The following is an 18,765-nucleotide window of genomic DNA, read 5'->3' as shown; positions in this document are numbered from 1 at the left end:
TTTTAATTAACGGAGATGGGCTTCTCCCCTGGGGTCCCTGCCGCTGGGCTGCCCCCACCAAATGGTCAGGACACTGCTAGGCCTGGAGTCTGGGCATGGGGAGCGGCTGAGAGTCCACCTGACCCACGGGGCCAAAGGGACGCCTCGGCCCCGCCCCCGGCTCCAGGCCCAGGCTTCGGGCTCCGCCTCCCCGGGCGTCCGCCGGATCCCCAGGCCCGCAGGGCCAGGTCCTGCTCCTGGCTCCATCCCCTGCGGCCGGCTCCACCCCGGCCGCCTCGGCACTGCCTCCAGCTCCTGGCTCCAACCCCTGCGCCCTGCCTGCCCTCAGCCATTTGCCGCAGCTCCCGCCCGCCAGGCCCCGCCTCCACGGCTCCAGTCCCGGATCCAGACGCAGCGTCTCCAGGCGCGGGCCTCAGGACCGGCCGCTGCAGGCCCCGCCCCGCCCCATCCCGGCTTTGACAGGCCGCCGCAGGCCCCGCCTCCAGCCCCGCCCCCAGCGCGCGCTCCGCTGGGTAGCCGGCGGGACGCGGCGGCGGCAGCGCTGCTCTAGCTTCTTTGTGTTTCGGCAGTGGCGGCCTCGCGGGTCCTCAACGGCGTGTCCCCTCGGCTCGTCAGCTCCCACTCTTCGGTGACGGACCATGTCGGCGGCGGGGGCGGGCCCAGGCGTGGAAGCGGGCTTCTCTAGCGAGGAGCTGTTGTCACTCCGCTTCCCGCTGCACCGCGCCTGCCGCGACGGGGACCTGGCTGCGCTGTGCTCGCTGCTGCAGCAGACGCCGCGCGCCCACCTGGCCGCCGAGGACTCCTTCTATGGCTGGACGCCCGTGCACTGGGCCGCGCACTTCGGCAAGGTGGGCACGGGCACTTTAAGGCGCCATTTTCCACGGCTTTCCTTTGGGGGGTCGGGGAAGATGGGGGATGAGGAGTAGGGGGTGCGGAGCTTGCCGGAAGCACGGGGCGGATGCCAGGTCGTTAGCGACATGCCCAGAGGCTTTGGGGCACAAGTGCAGCGATGGGGGCGGTCGGGGCCCCGAGGTGGGCCTGGAGTGTCACGGGAACGCGGGGCGGAAGCGGGCCCGGCGGCGCCCCAAAGGGCCTGGGGCGCATGTGCAGCGGCGCAAGTTTCAAACGGGGGTGGCCTCCCGGAGGCGCCGGCTTCCCTTAGGCGCCGCCCTTGGCCGAGTGAGGATTAGCGCCTGCGGCCGGGCAGGAGGTTTGGGGTCCATCCGGTCGCCTGTGCTGAGAGCCCTGGCCTCCCGCGGCCGGCGGTCTTCAGTCGTGGTGAAGAGACGAGGCCCTCAGGGTGGCGCACGGGCTGCCCGAGTACCACCAATGCCTCGGGGGAAGGCCGCGGGGCGGCGGCGCCCGGGCCCTGTGTAGCTGCGGGGCCTCGGAGGCCTCGCGCTCCCTCTGACGGCCGACACCCAGGGGAGGATTACAGGCGCCGGGAGCGAAGCCGCGCTCAGTGAAGCTTGGTTGGCCCCGTTAACTTCCCTAAGGGCAGAGGGTCGCAGGCCCACAACCGCACCCGTGGGGGCCGCAGGGTATCTGCGCGTCTGCGGCCGTGGAAACCCCTCCCTCCGTGCCTCTACCGAGGGACCCTTCTTTCTCTCTCCCCTGCTCCGCGGCGCTGGGGTACGCCCCGGTCCCGCTTGAACGAGCGTGTACACGAATTGTCCAGGGATAGCCTCACTGTTAGATGAATGATGTATTTCAGATGATTTCGGTGGTGGCATAAACTGAATTGTAAAGCACTAGACCGTTGTGTAAGATGAATAGTGACACTTTTTAAAATGCTCTTAGGGGATTTTGTGTAGAATGTTGTCTGTATGCTTCTAAGACTCTCAGCTTGCCCAGATTTAGTAAAATCAGTGATGGTTGTACTGTCTTGGATCTACATTATTGTAAAGATGTTAAATTAGGTAGAACTCTGTCTTTGTGGAGCCATTATAGCCCCCTTCCCTTATCACTTAAAAAAAAAAAAACTTGAGAAGAACAGTGCTACTTTAAGTTTTTAAAGAATTAGATAACAGTTTCTTCATCTGTGCAGTAAATGAGGTTATTTGATCTAGGAAGAAGTGGGATTCACACGCATTTCAAAAGTGACTAACGATTAAGATTTATATACCTAAAATTCAGGAGCGTTTAAAAATGTTTTCCCTCCGAAATGTTGAGATTAGGTTAGAATAAATGTTTTTGCAGAAATATATGCAGGATAACATGAAATCATTTCATTTCAAGAAGATCTGAGCATCTTAATGTTTTTATCACCAGCTGATGAAGTTGCTTTACTTTGCTCTTCTTGGTGCTGCATTCACAATACAGTTGTATCTTTTAGGAAACAGATACTGATTCTCTTCATAAAATGGAAAAATCAGAGGTGTATTTTGTCGAAAGAAATGAAAGGGAGCTATGACATTGGGGGTGGAGCAAGTAAGTTAATCAGCCATGGGCTTTGAAAACCCGTGGCACCAGTCTAAAGGTGTGCCACTATAGTACAGGTCGCTGAAAATGAGCCCCCATGGGAAATCAGTCTCTTAACAAACAAAAGTAAAAGAACCCTCTTTCGTGCCCTTCTTCCACTAGCCTTGAATGTAGAGTTCCCAAAGCAGTCAGTAATCTGAGGCATTATCTCCCTCCTGAGTGCATCTTGCTCTGGTTTAGTTTTACACTAAACTAGGTAACTCAAAGCATTGGTTCTCAACATTTTTTGTCCCTGTGTGTTTTGGGGAAAGACCCTTTGTAACAGGCTAGGACGGCTTTTTTGAAATGGCTTCCCTGTTGATTCTCATCCTCTCTACCCTGATTGAGAATGGCACAGTATTGTATGACAATCCAGTACACTCTGTAAAATGCTTAAACCTTATTACAAGTGGTCATTTATAATAATTATTTACCAACCCAAGGATGCCTTCAGGTGTCTATAGGGATTAATAATGGTCATAACTAATTTAAAATGTTTAATGTGGTAAGTTTCATGTTATGTGTTTTATGACAGTAAGAATAAAACTGACTTTTTGTAAGTCTCTACTTTTATAGAACCTGAGTAGTAGATTAACTTCGGAGTTCAAATGTAACTAGTAGCAATTACTTTTAAGCTGTCAATCGTTACGCCTGTATAGTTTTAGATACAAAAGAGGCCATAGAATTCATCCGTTCAGTCTGAGAAAAAGTTGTTAAGGCAGAAATTAGGCCAAGGATTAAGGGCTACAGGTTCCCAATGCAGGCACCCCTACCCCCGCCCCTTGCAAACAGCTTCCCTCCTTTTATATACTTTTAAGCCTATATTGTTCTTGTCTGTGCAAGAGCCAACTAGCATTAAGCGTATTTATGAGCTATTACCAGCTTTCAAGCTTGTGTTCCTAAAAATGTGCCAGTTGTGCGCAAGTTACCTAACTTTTTACAAGGGTTATTTGTTCCCGGAGGACTAAACATGATTTAAAATCTTTAATTACACCTTTCTTATACAAGCTGTTTTATGGAATATCTTTCCAGATTTCCAAACCCAATATCCTAAATTGAGCCAATAGGTAAAGATTTAAGTCCTGGGAGCTCTCAGTTGATTTTAAGATTGTTTTTGGCATGCCAAGTGATTTTCATCCTTGTTTTATTTTTGTTGGATTTAACACCTGTTCATCTTAACACTAGTATTGGCACTTTCGTCGTATATTCAATGCATTGATACTTTATAAAAATACACCAAAGATGTTTATTAGCTGTCAGTCCAGATTCGAGTTCCTTGAAGACAGATCATGTTTTAAATCCGTATACTTCCAGCTGTGAGAGATCCTCTCAAAAATGTTGATTGCAGTGATCTGGCCTTTGCAAGGACTGGCTTAAATTGAAAGAGGATAAAAGACCAGACCGGGGAGTGAGATGGGAATAGAGCTATTTGTTCTTCTTTTGAGGTCTTCCTTCTGGAAGAGGAGGATTGTTTGCAGTCAGAGCTCTTTCACTAACAGCACTGTGTTTCGTGGAGAAAACAGGGCAGTCTGAGGTCCAGGATCCACCAGGTGGAACAGTATAAATTTTTGAGAACAGCGTGCCTTCTTGGACAGTGCTTGGCATATATGGTAGGCACTTGATAAATGTTTGTTGCCTGTGCTGAATTCTTTTACCTAGAGGCTAGTATGATGTCGATACCTGGCTGCAGTCATGTTTTGACTCACCTGTCTTAGATGTAGAAGGAGCCATAGAGAGAGGTGCAGAGCTCAGCTATGCTCTAGGCCTTTTTTTGCACTGTGTTTTTCCCCCTATACAAACGGTTTGAAAAGTCTTAAGTCCTGCCCTTTCAAGACGTCTTTTCCCTAAGAAAATAATCTGGAAGGTGGGCCTCGATTAAGTATTCATCTAATGCTGCATTATATAAAGGTGTAGGGTACAGTTGTGCAGACCACAGAAAACAATCTTTGACTATGAAGAGTTTACTATGGCTACACAAACTTTTTTAACTTACCAATCACTTGAACATTTTTATTCTTTAGAATAGTATGTGAAGGTGGGTGAACCTAGTTTTGATAGAAGTCTGAATAATGCAATCTAATCTTTTGATTTTGTTTTTTTCAACTGTAGGAAAAGAAAATATTTACATTTGTGTAGTGTTATTCTGACTTTATATTCCTATGTGCCAACTTTTTATAAGGAAAAATATTCATTTAAATGCCTTTTAAAATTCGTATGGTATTGGGAAGGAATGACTTACTTTGTTCCTTTAAACAAAAAAAAAATTAGTAAAAAATGCCACATCTCCACTATAGAATTTAGAATGTGTGTGATATTTAATAGCATAGCAATATTTATGCATGTTTCAATACCCCTTCCTGTTGTTTTCAAAGTTGGAGTGCTTAATACAGTTGGTGAGAGCTGGAGCCACACTTGATGTCTCCACTACGCGATATGCACAGACCCCAGCCCACATCGCTGCTTTTGGGGGACATCCTCAGTGCCTCATCTGGTTGATTCAAGCAGGAGCCAGCATTAACAAACTGGTAAGGGAGTGCCAGTGATTGACTTGGTTTGTTTTGTTTTCTTTTTCCAGTTATAATTACATGGTGTTGAGTTTTAAGTTGAGGCCTTAGAGTTTGGTATTTTTACCTGTGGGCTAACTGGAATTTATGTTTATTGAATTAACTTGCGGATAATAGGCCCTTCTATATAGCAATGCTTTCTGTATTCTCACCTGTTTTGTGACTTAACTGTGATCCATAGTGACCCAGGGTGATTTGCCCAAGGTTACAGCCGGTAACCAAAGGAGTCTGGCCTTGAGCCCAGATTTCATGACTACTGTGCTCACAGCCACCTTAGCTTCATTTATACCAATTGTGAAAACATATCTATGCTAGCAGAAGAATGGCTATTAAATCATCTCTAGTTAAGTTAGCCTTAGCAGATTGACCAACGTGAGGTAATATTGCTTCAGGTACTAGTTGGGAGTGATGACTAGATGCAGATAAGTAGCCAAGTGTCATGTAGGAAGTGACTACTGGACACAAAATGCAAGGATTTTGTATTTAAGCATACAAACATGAACAAGAGAGTGCCAGTTTTTTTCATGGTGTGTTTTCAGTATTCTTTTCACCCACAAGAAGAGCGCTTAGGGAATTCACTTGCATGGACAGGCATTTGGTTTTAAGACACTCTATAGATAATCTGACCTGAGCATCGTCACTAGACTTAGCACCCTGCCCCAGGATTGATTCATCTAAGGCACCTGTGCAGTGAGCTTTGTAGCTCTTCTTTATGGGTTTCTTCTTTTCTCTTTGTCCTTCTTCCTGTTTTTATATGCTTTTTCTACTAATAATCATCAAGGACCTATTGTGTGTAAAGGAACTTTATTTTCTCCTTTTGTCTTTCCTAAGATTCATTCCTTGATGATAACCATTGGGAGCCCCTCTCCTAAAGGTAACTCAGCTACTCCACCTACAAAGCAAGTAATTGGTGAAAGGTGTTTTCGCAGTGATTTAACACAGGGATCAGTGGGAAAGGGAAGCGAGGGATAGAAGGGTAATTTGTTCTCTATAATAGGCTTTTAGTAGAGAGGATGGTAAAGGGAGAGTCCTGGATTTTAGGCCTGTTTCTATTAACTAAACTGGAACTCAGGAGGTGATAACAATATTTAGGCTTACCATGCTATTCCTTTCTCTTGTGTCCATGGATACCTTTATGTATACAGACTTCTCTGCAACTTTGTTACTTTTATCCACCTATTCAGGAGTCATAAATCGGCATCTGTTTACCATTATTACATAGGTGTTGTCTGTCTATTTGTCTCATTCTTGGTCCTGCATTCTCCTTTTTCTCCCTTTCTTCTAGTAGTAAGGGCACTGGGGCTTGATTTTTATACTCTACTTCATCTCTCTGGCCTTGGGCAAGTCATTTACTTGGTCTCTGGCTCAATCTCCTTATCAATAAAATAGGGATAATCCATGAATGGCAGTATTTAATATTTAGTATTAATATGGAATTTAAGTACAGAATATTCTGTATGTTAATTTTCATTAAATTGTTACATAGCATCTAATTTTACAGCTAAAGAAATTGTTTAACGCTTCTTTTCAGACCTTTCAAAATCTCGAAGTCCCTTTTTCATATGTTTTTAGCAGCTCTATTTTCCACAGATGAAAGGTTGGGCTCCACCACCAAGCCCCGCCCCACCCCTCCTCCTGGGTCCTCCTCCCTTTCCCCTGAACTGCTCTGGATAGCACTGTGTGGAAATATCTTTTGAACTCTGCTACCAGGGCAAGAGTCCACAGATCCCACTCTGTTCTCACAGCCCTCCCTGTATTTTAGCTGCTCACCTGGCTCAATATCCCGAAGTACTCTCTTGTACAAGGGTGTTACTTGGTTTCTTAAGCATCCTGGCATTGCTCCTGAATAGATCTCAGTTGGCTGTGGTCTCATGTACTGAGCTTCAGTCCAAATCTCAGATGTGGTCTTGCTCTATTGGATAAAATGATCAGACTGCTGTGACAGGCATCCATTGACCCCAGAGGTCCCAGTAACCCTTTTGTTGGCTCCCTCAACACACTGCTGACACATCTTTACATAGACAGTTTTTCTCATTTCCCAGATGAATTGTTATAAAGCCAGATCCAGGTTTTTCTTATTCTTTTTTTGTGTGCATGTAATTTTTTTGAACCTAGCATAGCATTTCTTAATACCATTTTGTTAGTTTTAACCCATCTTCTAGTTTTGGGGCATGTTAATTACTAACTATTCTAAGTTCTCGTCAAGTTTAATAGACACTTTCTCTGCCATCTCTACGGTTGGCATAAGGGGTTTCTGAAACTTAGATGTACTGTCTAGAAGCTCAATGTTCTTAGTTTACACAAAGAGGAAGTGAAGTTAGTTTTCAAGTGACTTATAAGTCTATAGTGACTACCCATGAGTATCACTTCTTTGTTTTTGCAAGTCATCTCTTTAACCCCTTATAGAATTTTGCTGGCATTTGATGTTGCCTTTTTAGTTTCTTATAACTACATTAGAAATAAGATTTTTCTTAAAATTCAAGATGATTTGTCTGTCTTTGGATTTCTGGTAATCTCTCCCCACTTTCTTTTATTCCTCAGTTTGCCAACAATAGTTCTAGAATCATACTACAAACTATTTGGTATTTTTGAAATGTTACTGGTCTTGAGATGTCAGTAACCTTAAAATGGCTCTTTACTCTTATTCTCTTGGCTGCAGTTTTCTTCAAATAGCATTTATTCTGCCTTTCCCAGCTTAAATCAGCAAAAACCTTTTTTCTTATTCCAAAGATAGCTTTTTGTTTTTTGGGTTTGTTTTTTGTTTTGCAAAACCTCATTGAAATCTCAGTTCTTCTACTTTTCCTGTAGAAAATTATATGTAATTTTTATTTGTCCTTACTATGTACCTCCTCTGTCCTCTCCCCCATTTTGGGGGAGGCTCAGAGGATAGGTTTTTGTTGGTTTTTTTTGTTTGTTTGTTTTTTAAATCAGAGTTCACTAGTTAGTTCCCTGAATAGCCACATGATTTTCTGTGTTTCTTTCTTTACAAATAGGATTATTCTGTTTAGAGCTTTACATCACTTTAGAGCACTTTTAAATGTACACACTTTTTCCTCCATTAAGCAGTCAGGTCTTTAATATTATATTTTTTCTGTAAGGTGATCTATCACTCTTTTTACTTTAGTCCTCACTTCAGTTTTTCCCCATGTGAGTAAATATGCATTAGTGAAGCTCAAATATAGACTAAATATATGAACGAATTGTTTTCTAAGTACCACACACTTTGCGCTGTTACCTCACTCCTGCTTTATATCTTTATCCCTTAATTATGTCGTAGTCTTCTGCCAATTTCAGCTTCAGTGACGATTGATTCAGGAACTGTTGCTGCTTAGCCACTTGGAATTTCCCAGGCAGAAAGTCTTAAATCAATTTTCTAGCAGAAATGACTTCCTTCTCTTGATTGCTCTATCTTTCTTTACCTCTTACTTACCTGAGAGCCTATGAATGAAATTGTATTTCAGATTTTTCTCTATTCATAGAAGTGTAAGCTAATTCATCTCTTTTTTTTTTTTTTTGGATGATTGCATTAGTCTTCATAGTCGTTTCCTTGAGTCTGCTGACTTCCTCTGCCTCCTAGCCATCTGGAATGTACATGCTATCACTACTGTAGAGGCCTCATGATTTTTTGTTCTTGACCTAAGAATTCAAGAGAATGTACCCCTTCCCTGGTCTGTTTTTATTTTCTCTTCATGTCACATTTCTTCATATTCTACTTCAAATTTGGTTCACCACATTGTTTTATTTCAAAGATGAATGCCGTGGTGCATGGTCTGTGTTAATTATGTTACTTTAAAATGTGGAAGTCTTATTGGATCTGAATATTTGTGCGTGTCGCTTTTTGTCGTTTCAGGACTGTGAGGGCGAGACTCCCATTCACAAGGCAGCTCGCTCTGGGAGCCTAGACTGCATCAGTGCCCTGGTGGCTAATGGGGCTCACATCGAGTAAGTGTCTTTGTTTATTTTTCCCAACCAAAATGTCGTCAAGGGCGTTGTGTTTAGAGACAGTATTTAGAGCAAGCAAAAGTCTTGAATTGTGTTTTTAGTATTAGTAATGTAATTTTGCTTTTTAGATCAGGTGGTGGTAGTGAGCAAAATTATGAGTTAAATTGACCACTAGCAGAAAGGGCTTTAATTTCATAGCGCTGTCAGAATTCTTGCCATGAGAGAGAGCATGGAAAGAACATTTAACTAATTAAATTTGGAGGCTTGCAGTGTTGACTTTGCCACTTAACTAGTTTATCACCTTGGACAAGTCTTTACTTTTCTTTGCCAAATTGTAATTTTAAAACGAGGGCCTTGGATTAGAATATTTTTCAGGCCTCTCTGGCTCAAAAAATTCTTGCAGACAATTAGCTTTTCTAAATTTTTATCTCATCTTTTAGCAGATATGAGAACATTAATTTTTAAAGCCTGTTATGACTTTTAATGATTTATTGTAGCTCTCTATAAAATATAACTATATACATTAAAGACTTCAAACTCTCTCTGAGCTTTTGATACTATTGGCATTATTTTAGCATGTCCTTGTTTTAGCCCAATATATCAACTAGCTTATTTGTGATTTGCTAGAATAATATTAATACTTAAGTGTTTTAATTTTACAGTGTCATTTTGTATGTAAATCATTAGCTAGCCATGACATTATACATTTGTTTTAGGTATTAAATTCATTTGTATTAACTTTCTGTTAAAGATTTATATTATAAAAATTTTTCTTCTGCAGTTCACAGCATTAACAAAATGGATGCGGTTATCACCCTTAAATGTTGAGTGTAAGCTATAGAGCTGTAATAACCAAAATAACTATAATATTAGCTTTTTTGTTTTACCTTGGGTATCTTGATTATTTCATAAAAATTAATTTCAGACCACTTTATTCTAATTGGAAATGTGAAATTTTAGACTTTGGGAGAAATAAAACCCACAAAACTAACTTAGTTTAACCCTTTGGTTTCCACTTCATTGTTTTGACTCTGTATTATAATAAATATTGCAAATAGGTCCTGGACAGCAAAACCATATAGATTAATACAAGGCCTGTCTAATACCTGGGGCTGTCATTAGGCTCTTAGTATCAGAGCTATTTCATTAAATATTATTGTTAGGATTAGTCAGTAGTTTGGGCTTGGATCATTTACTTATATAGTGATTTAGTATTATAAATATCTGTATTAACTGTTACATTGCAGGGAACCTTGTGACTTCATTGTAGTTGTGACTTAAGGTAATGTAAAAACAATTGAATGTATATTATACAGTGTTAAAAAACATCGAGATGATTCTCAATGAATTGCTTTAAAGCAAAGATATATATGCAGTTTTCTTAGCTGTATTTAGATTAAAAACTCAAATTTTTAATAAGCTGATTATAAAATACAGAGTCATATAAAATGATTAAATTGCTTAATTGTCATTTATTGAAATAATAATTAGAAGTTGATCTTTTTTAATGACTTATTTTTCTAAACAATACTCTTAATTGGTCCTGAACATTTTATTACTAAGATGTTAGTTTTATTCATTTTAATGGATAGCTTAATCCTCTAAAGCCAATAAATATCTATTGCTATGTCCTTTTAATAGGTGTCTTATTAAAATGAGATCATTTTATTTACAATTCTGTCCTTGGTTACAGGACCCTCGAGTGTCTCTTTTCCACCAAGTGTGACTGAGCATGGCCTCGAGTGCCAGTTTGTTTTTCCTTCTCAGTGTAGAGCCACTCCCTCGAGACCCTGCATTATGGTGATTTCCCTTGACTGAACTCTCAGATATTTTTAGAAGAAATAGCCTGAGCCACCTCGCCAAAAGCGACTCTTAAAATTATGTCTTTGGCCTGGAGTCAGAGCACAAGTGATCGTTATTTATTGCAATTGTAAATGGGGTTATTTAGATTTAACATCTAGATAAAATGTCAGTTTTGCCAGTAAGCTAAATTGTAAATTGCTTTTGATATCTGTTCTGCACATTTTTATAGTTTAACAGTTTTGGACTACCAACAAATAGTTCAATTCCCCCAAATTATGATACTTAGATCTATTTTACTGTTTGCGATAATGCTGCTCATATGGTAAAGTGTAGTCCTAGCAAATAAAATGCTTTTTTCTTTAAGAAGATCAAGGAGCATATAATTAATTTAAAGTTACTTATTTTTTTTCCGGTTCAAAATGGGCCAGATTATTCATTCTTCATATTACATGTTATAATACTTAGGAGATAATATGAATTTTCTTTTCCTGTGAATAGATTAAAAACTGTCTCAAACCAGTATTTTATCACACTTGGCGGTATTGAATAATTTTGTTATTAATTCCTACTTTGCCTTTTGTATATCCTCTGCATAAAGTGGCCAAAGTCTTAAGTTGCTGCTTTTTGGTCATTGGGTAGATAATGGTGAAGGCAAGTGCACCACACATCTGTGGATAGAATGGTTTGTTATATAACTAACTTGTCAATGTAGGCTGCATCTGTAAGATAACGCATGTCAACTGCTGTGCATCGTATTACATTTTCTAGCACCACACGTGAGTATATTAATGGAGTTTCTTTTTCTTTTCTTACTTTACATCTTAAGTTTTGGTGCCAAGTTTTCTTTTCCATGTGAAGTTTTGTTTCTACTTATATGATGATCATTATTATATTATATACCATTGTTTACATCTAAAAATAAAAGTACACAGGATTAAATGTCAGTTTTGTGACCTTTACTTTATACTTTAAGTGTTTGTATACTTTAAATTACCTAAACCTCTATAGTTGCTTCTCATTCTCATTTTTTCTCAAATATGTCAGGTGTAGAGCTTTCATTAAGTTAAATTGTCATCATCAATTTTGCTTGTATGGCAATTCAGTTTTTCATTGTAGCAAACACTTGCTGTTTGTTTCACACTTAGGATTTTTGATTGGAAGAAGGGCATATACTAACATGGAAAAATTGCCTCTTTTTTTTTGCTTGGTCAAATTAGTACCAATGTACGATTGTCTTAATGTGATTTTGGGGAAAAGCCTCTTGAAGACTTGCTATCTGCTTGTAATTAAGACATTTTTACTACTAACATCGTAAAGTGCAGATTTCAAGCCTTGGATTATCTTTACTTTTGAGTATTTGGGGATATTTTAGCACCAATTAATTTTGGTTACTTTGTTTTTTGTTTTTTGGTTTTTTTGAGAGAGATTAAAGTGGAGCATGTTTCCATATCAATCAGAAATTAAGGTAGCTTTTTTTATGCCTTGGAGTTAAAGTCAAGGGATTTAGAGTGAAACCAGAATTACTTGCACCTGAGACAAATTTGCTAGTCCATTTTAATAATCACATACAGGTACCAGTGTTTAGATTACAACAAAGTCTCATAGCTTTCTATAGGAGAGCATTTCTGTAGAAGTCATTAATTCTGTGGTAACCAGATCTTCTAATGGGCTACATATATTTTAACTTAATTGTTTTTATCCCAAGAGGAACTTAATTATGATAACCAGCAAGCTGGAGAAGCATCTATAGCCTTATATAAACAAGTTCAATGACTCACTCTAAAATAATCTTTCTTGCCTAATTTAGAAAACAGGCACACTTGGCTATAATAACAAAAGTCTAAATGTGATCTTAATAGATGTTTTAATGTTGCAAAAATATATTGATTGCTTTTAGGAATTTTTAGGAATTTTTCATTGAAATGGAGTTGGTTTAGTTTGGTTCATAACTGGTGGCCATATTTTATGACCCATCTTTATTCGTTTACCCATAGAGCCGTGTCGAAGCAAAATTTCATTAGGGCAAATCATGTAATGAGTATATTTTTAATATTAGTGCAGGAAGTTTGTTGCAACCTTTGCCCTTGACAAAATGTAACTCAGATTTACTTTCTTAGCCATTCATTCATGTTTGAAATTCGTGGTTTCTTTTCATTTGTTCACTTTTTTACCCTTCAGAATAATAGTCCAACTATAAAATTTATTAGAATTATAATTGAATTAGTAGTTTCTGATCTTGTAACCTGTGCATTCCAGTCATCCTTATTACCTCCCAGCGTTGCCTCCCTTACCTAATTGTCACTGTGGCAAACTTGTCTGATCCTGCTATTTCCTGACTCTTTTCTTTTATTCTTTTATTAGAGTGTTAAAGCAAGATGGAGGAATTACTTCCTGAGATAGCTATTAAAGTTCTGCTGCTGGGCAGGAGCAGATGGTGGACTGATGATATTCTAGAGTTGTTGATAGATTTAATTTAGAATTTGATTATTTTTCATGCTTGAATAACATACAGATTTTAATATTTGTTTAACCACTGCCTCTTTTTTTTTTTTTTTTGGTAAATAGTGCTTTCAAATAAAATCTGTGATTTCTAAATCCAGATTTAGTGGGAACCTGTTAAGTATTTCATCAGACTATTTGAATGATGCTTTTATATTTTAATGTATACAAACATAATTGGGGTTCAGTCGCAGTGTAAAACTATCCTCACTGATGTTGAACTTGAAATGAAAACTTGGCACCAAATTTATTCAGGTAGAAACTTTAAAAAATAGTTTCTTCCTATTGTTACCTAATGAATATATTTAAGAAAGCCTTCATAATTATTTAAGAGTTTGGATACCAAAGGGTTAAAAATACACGTTTTTCTTTTACTGAAGAAATTTTAGATGTTTGCTAATGTTTTGTTTGTACAAATGGACATTTAGTAATGTTTTTTTTTTTTTTTTTTTTTTTTTTTTTTAATGATTCCATGTATTTGCTTATTCCCATCTAGGAATAGTTACTAATGTTCAGCATACCAAATTTTAAAGTAACCAGAATCGTGAGTTAATGGTTTTTAGTCCATACTGTTAAATTTTGTTGAAATATTGACATAATTAAATTGGCTTCATGCTAAAAATTAAGGCAGTGTTTTAGAGCAATAGCTCTTGGTCAAGGAGGTCACATGACAATGGCTTATGCTCAATAAATGTGCTTCTGCACCTCATGTATGTATATGTATTTTTAATCCAAATGTTGCCTGCAAATATGTGATCCCTTATTATTTAAGTTTCCTGTTTTATGAACCATTGCCCGTTTTAAATCACACAGAAGATTCTGAATCTGTAAAAACTACACATGTCAATGTTTTACAGCTACGTAATTCGAATTGACTTGATTTTTTCAAGTAATCCTAGAAAGGGGGAGCATTCCATATAGAAACTGCTGAAACTGCCACAGGTGCTTCTCCGAAAACCTTACAGTTGTGGCATTGAATGTTCAGTATGGCTTCCTTTCTTCACACGAGGCATACTGTTGAGGTATTTGTTGCGGTGATTGGTTTTAATGCTAATCTAGGAATTCAGATATAGATTCTTTAGATTTGCATGCTTTGTTTACCCTAATTTATGATATCTACCTTTTATTTGTAAACTAACAATAGTTAAGTTGAGATCAGAATTTTAACAGAGATATTATTTATATTAAAATTGTGATTATCTTTTATTGTCACATGGCATTAACAAAAAGAAAAAACATCCTGAAGGTGATGTGACAACTCAGATTCTAAAAATTATATTTCAGGTATTTCCTGATCCGTGGTTTTTCAAATTAAAAAAAAATTCGTTCTTATTAGAATGGCTTTTCATATATTTGAATGCTGTGACCCTATAAGTGGAAAATAGATGGGGATTGGCTGACAGAAGAATGGAGTATTAAAGTTCTTTGGGGAGACATTCTTAGGAATAATAAATTTTAATATTCAGAATTTCACTACAGAAAAAAATCTATTCAGAATTTTATTACAGAAAGTAAAGTACATAAGCATTTATATTTTAACTTTAGTAAAGTTTAAAAAATACCAGTTTGATTTATTTTGCCAGTTGTTCAGCAGAACAGATAATTCATCGTAAAGACTTATAAGCCTTCCATGTTTTCATATTCCAATTTTGAAAGAATAGTAGGAACTATTGAGAGAAAATGGGTGGTCTGTTCAAAGATGACTTTTCATGTCGTTGACTTTTACAGGACCTAGAACCTACAGAAATAAACACAGTCATAGCTTCCATAATGAATTGTAGCAAATTAATATTACCAGTCATGTCAACTTTCTTTTAAAGAAAATCAGTTCTAAAACTTAAGCAAACTAGACCCCATTTGAACACCCAAGTTGACTGATGTCTAATTTTTTAAAACCTCTGCCCATTTTCAAAGATTTTTAAAGTGGATATTGGGACCAGAGAGGGTAAACTAAAGCTTTAGAATGGCCTAATATGGGACCTCTCTTGGTCCATACATGGGGAGTTTTCAGAAATGGCCTAATATGGGACCTCTCTTGGTCCATACATGGGGAGTTTTCAGAAATGGACAAAGGAAAATTTTACATCAGGCATGGTTTATGATTGCCCAAGTGCATCAAACTGAAGACACTAAATTCGAAAGCATATGTTTTTAAAATATTTAGTCTAAAAATAATATCCACACTTTGATTACTACTCCAATTTTCACGCAAAATATAGTTTTTGAGAGTAATTTTGAACATTTTCTTCCAGATACTGTAAATTTCCCTTTGGACTAGTGTGTATAATGACTAGTTCAGAGTAACTTTTGTCTTTACCAGCACCTTGCTTGAGGTCGATAGAAGAGGCCAGCAGTTAGTGCACTGTGGCCATGTCACACACACAGTAAATGAATAGCTATTGATCAAAGGGTGAAGGCTTAACTATTTAAAAAGTACTATAACAGAACAAACTACCACATTTGAATGTGAAGTTACCATAGAACCTGTAAATCCTGTCACACTTACGTGCCAGACGCCTATTGAATTTTAGGAAAAAAACGGAGGGTAGCTTAGGTTTAATATCTACTTAAACTTGGAACACCAGATAGATTTTGAAAGTTATAAATCGATGTACATTTTAACTAGAACTACTGTTTCAACTTAGTTAAAACAAAATTAAAATCAAAATTGGAACATGCTTAACATGCTTATATGGAAAAAGAATTTAAAGACCCCAGTCTCTTGTTAAAAATTAGTGTTTTGAGAATGGTACCATTTAATAATTATTCTGGATTTTACTTGGAACCCCATGTGATTTTCAGCCTCTATATATAGTACATTCGAAAATCCTCTCTACTTATTAAATATTAAAAAGTGGTTTAAGGAATTAACACCTTAAGGACTGTTTTCAGTATATTCATATTAACACATTGCCTTATTCAGTTGTAAGACACTTAGAACTTTTAACAGAAAACACTTAAATGGAATAGGAATCATTGCATTCTTCATGTTCTCTTGAGGTCTTTTATTTTACATTCTTCTAAAGTTTACCCTTAGATATTTTTCTTGGTATTTAACATTTTGCAATTTAACAGATTGTCAGCTTTTTAAAAATTATTATTTTTTTGTTTGTATTGAATAGTGCATAAAATTACTAATTAGAAAGATTGTTTTCAGCAACCCATAGATATATTATTAAGAGTAGAGGACTAGTTACCAATATTGTCCATTGGTTGAATGTTACTCAGCAGATCCAGCTTGCTGCTTGTTTTTGAACGACCCGTAAACTAAGAATGATTTTTACATTTTTAAATGGTTGAACAAAAATCAAAAGAATAGTTCATGACATAAAATTGTATGAGATTCTAATTTCAGTGCTCATAAAAAAGGTTTGTTAGTAGCCAGGCTTAATTGTTTACATATTATCTGAGGCTGCTTTCAGGCTACGGTGATGGAGTGGAGTAGTTGTTATTGAGGCTGGCCTGTAAGGCCTAAAAGATTTACTTTCTAGCCCTTTACAGAAAAGATGCCTACCCTTGGATTAGATGATCCCTAACATTCCTTTCTGACCAGTTTCTGTAATGTGCACTCTGTGATTGAGCAGCCACTTGTACATTTTTAAATGTGAGCGGAACAGAATTAGAAGTTAAACATCTCACAGAGGTAGAGAATGGAGTAATGAATGTAGGTAAGTAAGAGTAATTCTTCAACAGTCGTACTATGTCCTAGATTCTGAGTTCTAGTCCCCCCAAATTATGTGAGGAACCAGTAGAAATTTGGTTTGACTTGTGATTGTTTGCTCTTACTTGCTTGGTCCATACATGGGGAGTACATAGCTTGAGTTGACTATAGTTCTTTTGAGTTTTGAAGTAATGCCTTGCAAAACCTGGGCACTTCTTTGTAAGTTTAGTGATGTGCAAGTGTTTGCCTGCTTTTGGTAGAGGGGGAGGCAGGGCAAGGAGACATTGGCAGTATTATTATCTTATGTCTATACTTATGTTCTGAGTCTTCATCTTTTCAGATTTAGAAGAGTTAGATTTAATTTTTATGTGGCAACTTCCACATTCTTGATAGAGTAGACCTTTTTGGACCATTTTCACTTGTGATATCTTCTGAAAATGAAATATACCATTTAAAAATCATCCAGCTATACATTTCACTTGAATCTTACATTTGCACAACATGTTGATATTAAAAATTAAGAATATGATCATTTCGTATACATATAATTTGCTCTATCGAAACTTTGGTGTTTCCTTTCCATTTAATTTATAAAAAATGTTAAGAAATTCTAGAATAATATTTATCAGAATTCACAGCCATAAGGTAAAAGAAAAATGTCAACTTCAACCCCTAGTAGTCATGCATCCAGCTGCCTTATATGTTTAAGGAAATATTGGTTTTGAGATTCTCAAGTCTTGTCTCTCCTATATCTGATCAAATTGAGTTTGGGCTTTCTTCGAAATGTATAATACATTTATCTCATGCTTTTAAGACGTGAAGTCATGTTTAGTGATTGTCCAAAAATACGTAGGTTATTCATTTCTGAGATTAGAGCTTTATGAGTGTGATGGCTGGAAATATGAATTCCAGGCTTATTGTTATCTTTAAAATGAAAAACCCTTTTGTCCCTGCTTCCATAGTTTCCATTCTGAAATGTCTTTCTTTTTTCCCATTCACATTAACCTAGGGAAACAAGTATCAAAGGTTCTGTATTGGTCATTTCACTGACACAAAATAAGGCTTGTATTTGATCATACCTTTACTCTGTCCGCAGCATAGCTTGCTGAGTAGGTATGGGAGGTGTCTTTGTTTAGTACTTCTCCAATTTCAGTTTATCAACCTGTAGCTAACAACCCGTTTTGCCTTTTTTATAGATTTATTTCACAGAGCAGTGTATTTTCTTCCAGGGAAACTTCAACATGGAGTTGCTTTTCTCTAAATTGTTGTTTCCTAATTAAGGTTTATAAGCTTAACTGGTTGTTATATTCATCTTATTCAGATCTTTCACTTATATTCTGCCACCACTTCCTCCTTTAATCTGAATCTCAGCTACTGTAGAAGACATCAGATCTTGACTTGTTAGTGTTACTAGCCATGTGAAATGTTGATTCTTTTCAGTGGTAGGCCTAGGGCATGAGTTCCTAGGACAGTATTAGAAGGTTTTTACAGGAAACATCCACTCAAATACTCTAGAAGGCCAAAATGTAATATTCCTGCAAGTTTTCCTAGGTAAGGCCAAAAAATCAAACCAAAAAAACCCTCAACTTTTCAGATCTCCAGTCTGATGATAAATTTTAATGTCAGGACATCCTTCTGAACTTCCACTTATAGTGTCACATGTTAGCATAAAATCTGGCTTGTCAGTAAGCCAGTTACCTTTGTTTTTAGGAAGCCAATTGTTCTGAATGCCATGGACAATTTCAGTACATGTTTGTTTGTTAATGATTTTACTCAAGCTAAAGGAATGAATTATTAAAATTAAGTGCAGATATTATAGAATTCAGATTAAGTCTG

At 37.9% G+C, this 18,765-nt stretch overlaps 1 protein-coding gene across 2 annotated transcripts in view; it reads left to right on the top strand.

Moving 5' to 3' along the window:
• The first annotated feature begins 494 nt into the window (after nucleotides 1–494).
• The window catches only part of ANKRD10 (ankyrin repeat domain 10), a 32,094-nt gene continuing 13,823 nt past the window's right edge, over nucleotides 495–18,765 (top strand). The window contains exons 1-3 of one of the 2 annotated variants that reach the window (XM_011373938.2): nucleotides 495–848; nucleotides 4,833–4,985; nucleotides 8,875–8,966. In XM_011373938.2, the coding sequence (XP_011372240.1) occupies nucleotides 639–848; nucleotides 4,833–4,985; nucleotides 8,875–8,966 (455 nt within the window). In that variant the 5' untranslated portion in view covers nucleotides 495–638. The remainder of the gene's footprint in view (nucleotides 849–4,832; nucleotides 4,986–8,874; nucleotides 8,967–18,765) is intronic. The other variant, XM_011373939.2, reaches the window with a different exon arrangement.

The sequence above is a fragment of the Pteropus vampyrus genome, unplaced genomic scaffold (genome assembly GCF_000151845.1).
Source record: "Pteropus vampyrus isolate Shadow unplaced genomic scaffold, Pvam_2.0 Scaffold236, whole genome shotgun sequence".
In the NCBI taxonomy this organism is placed as follows: Eukaryota; Metazoa; Chordata; class Mammalia; order Chiroptera; family Pteropodidae; genus Pteropus; species Pteropus vampyrus.
Note: the sequence above shows the minus strand (reverse complement) of the source record. Positions and strands in the feature narration are given on the sequence as shown.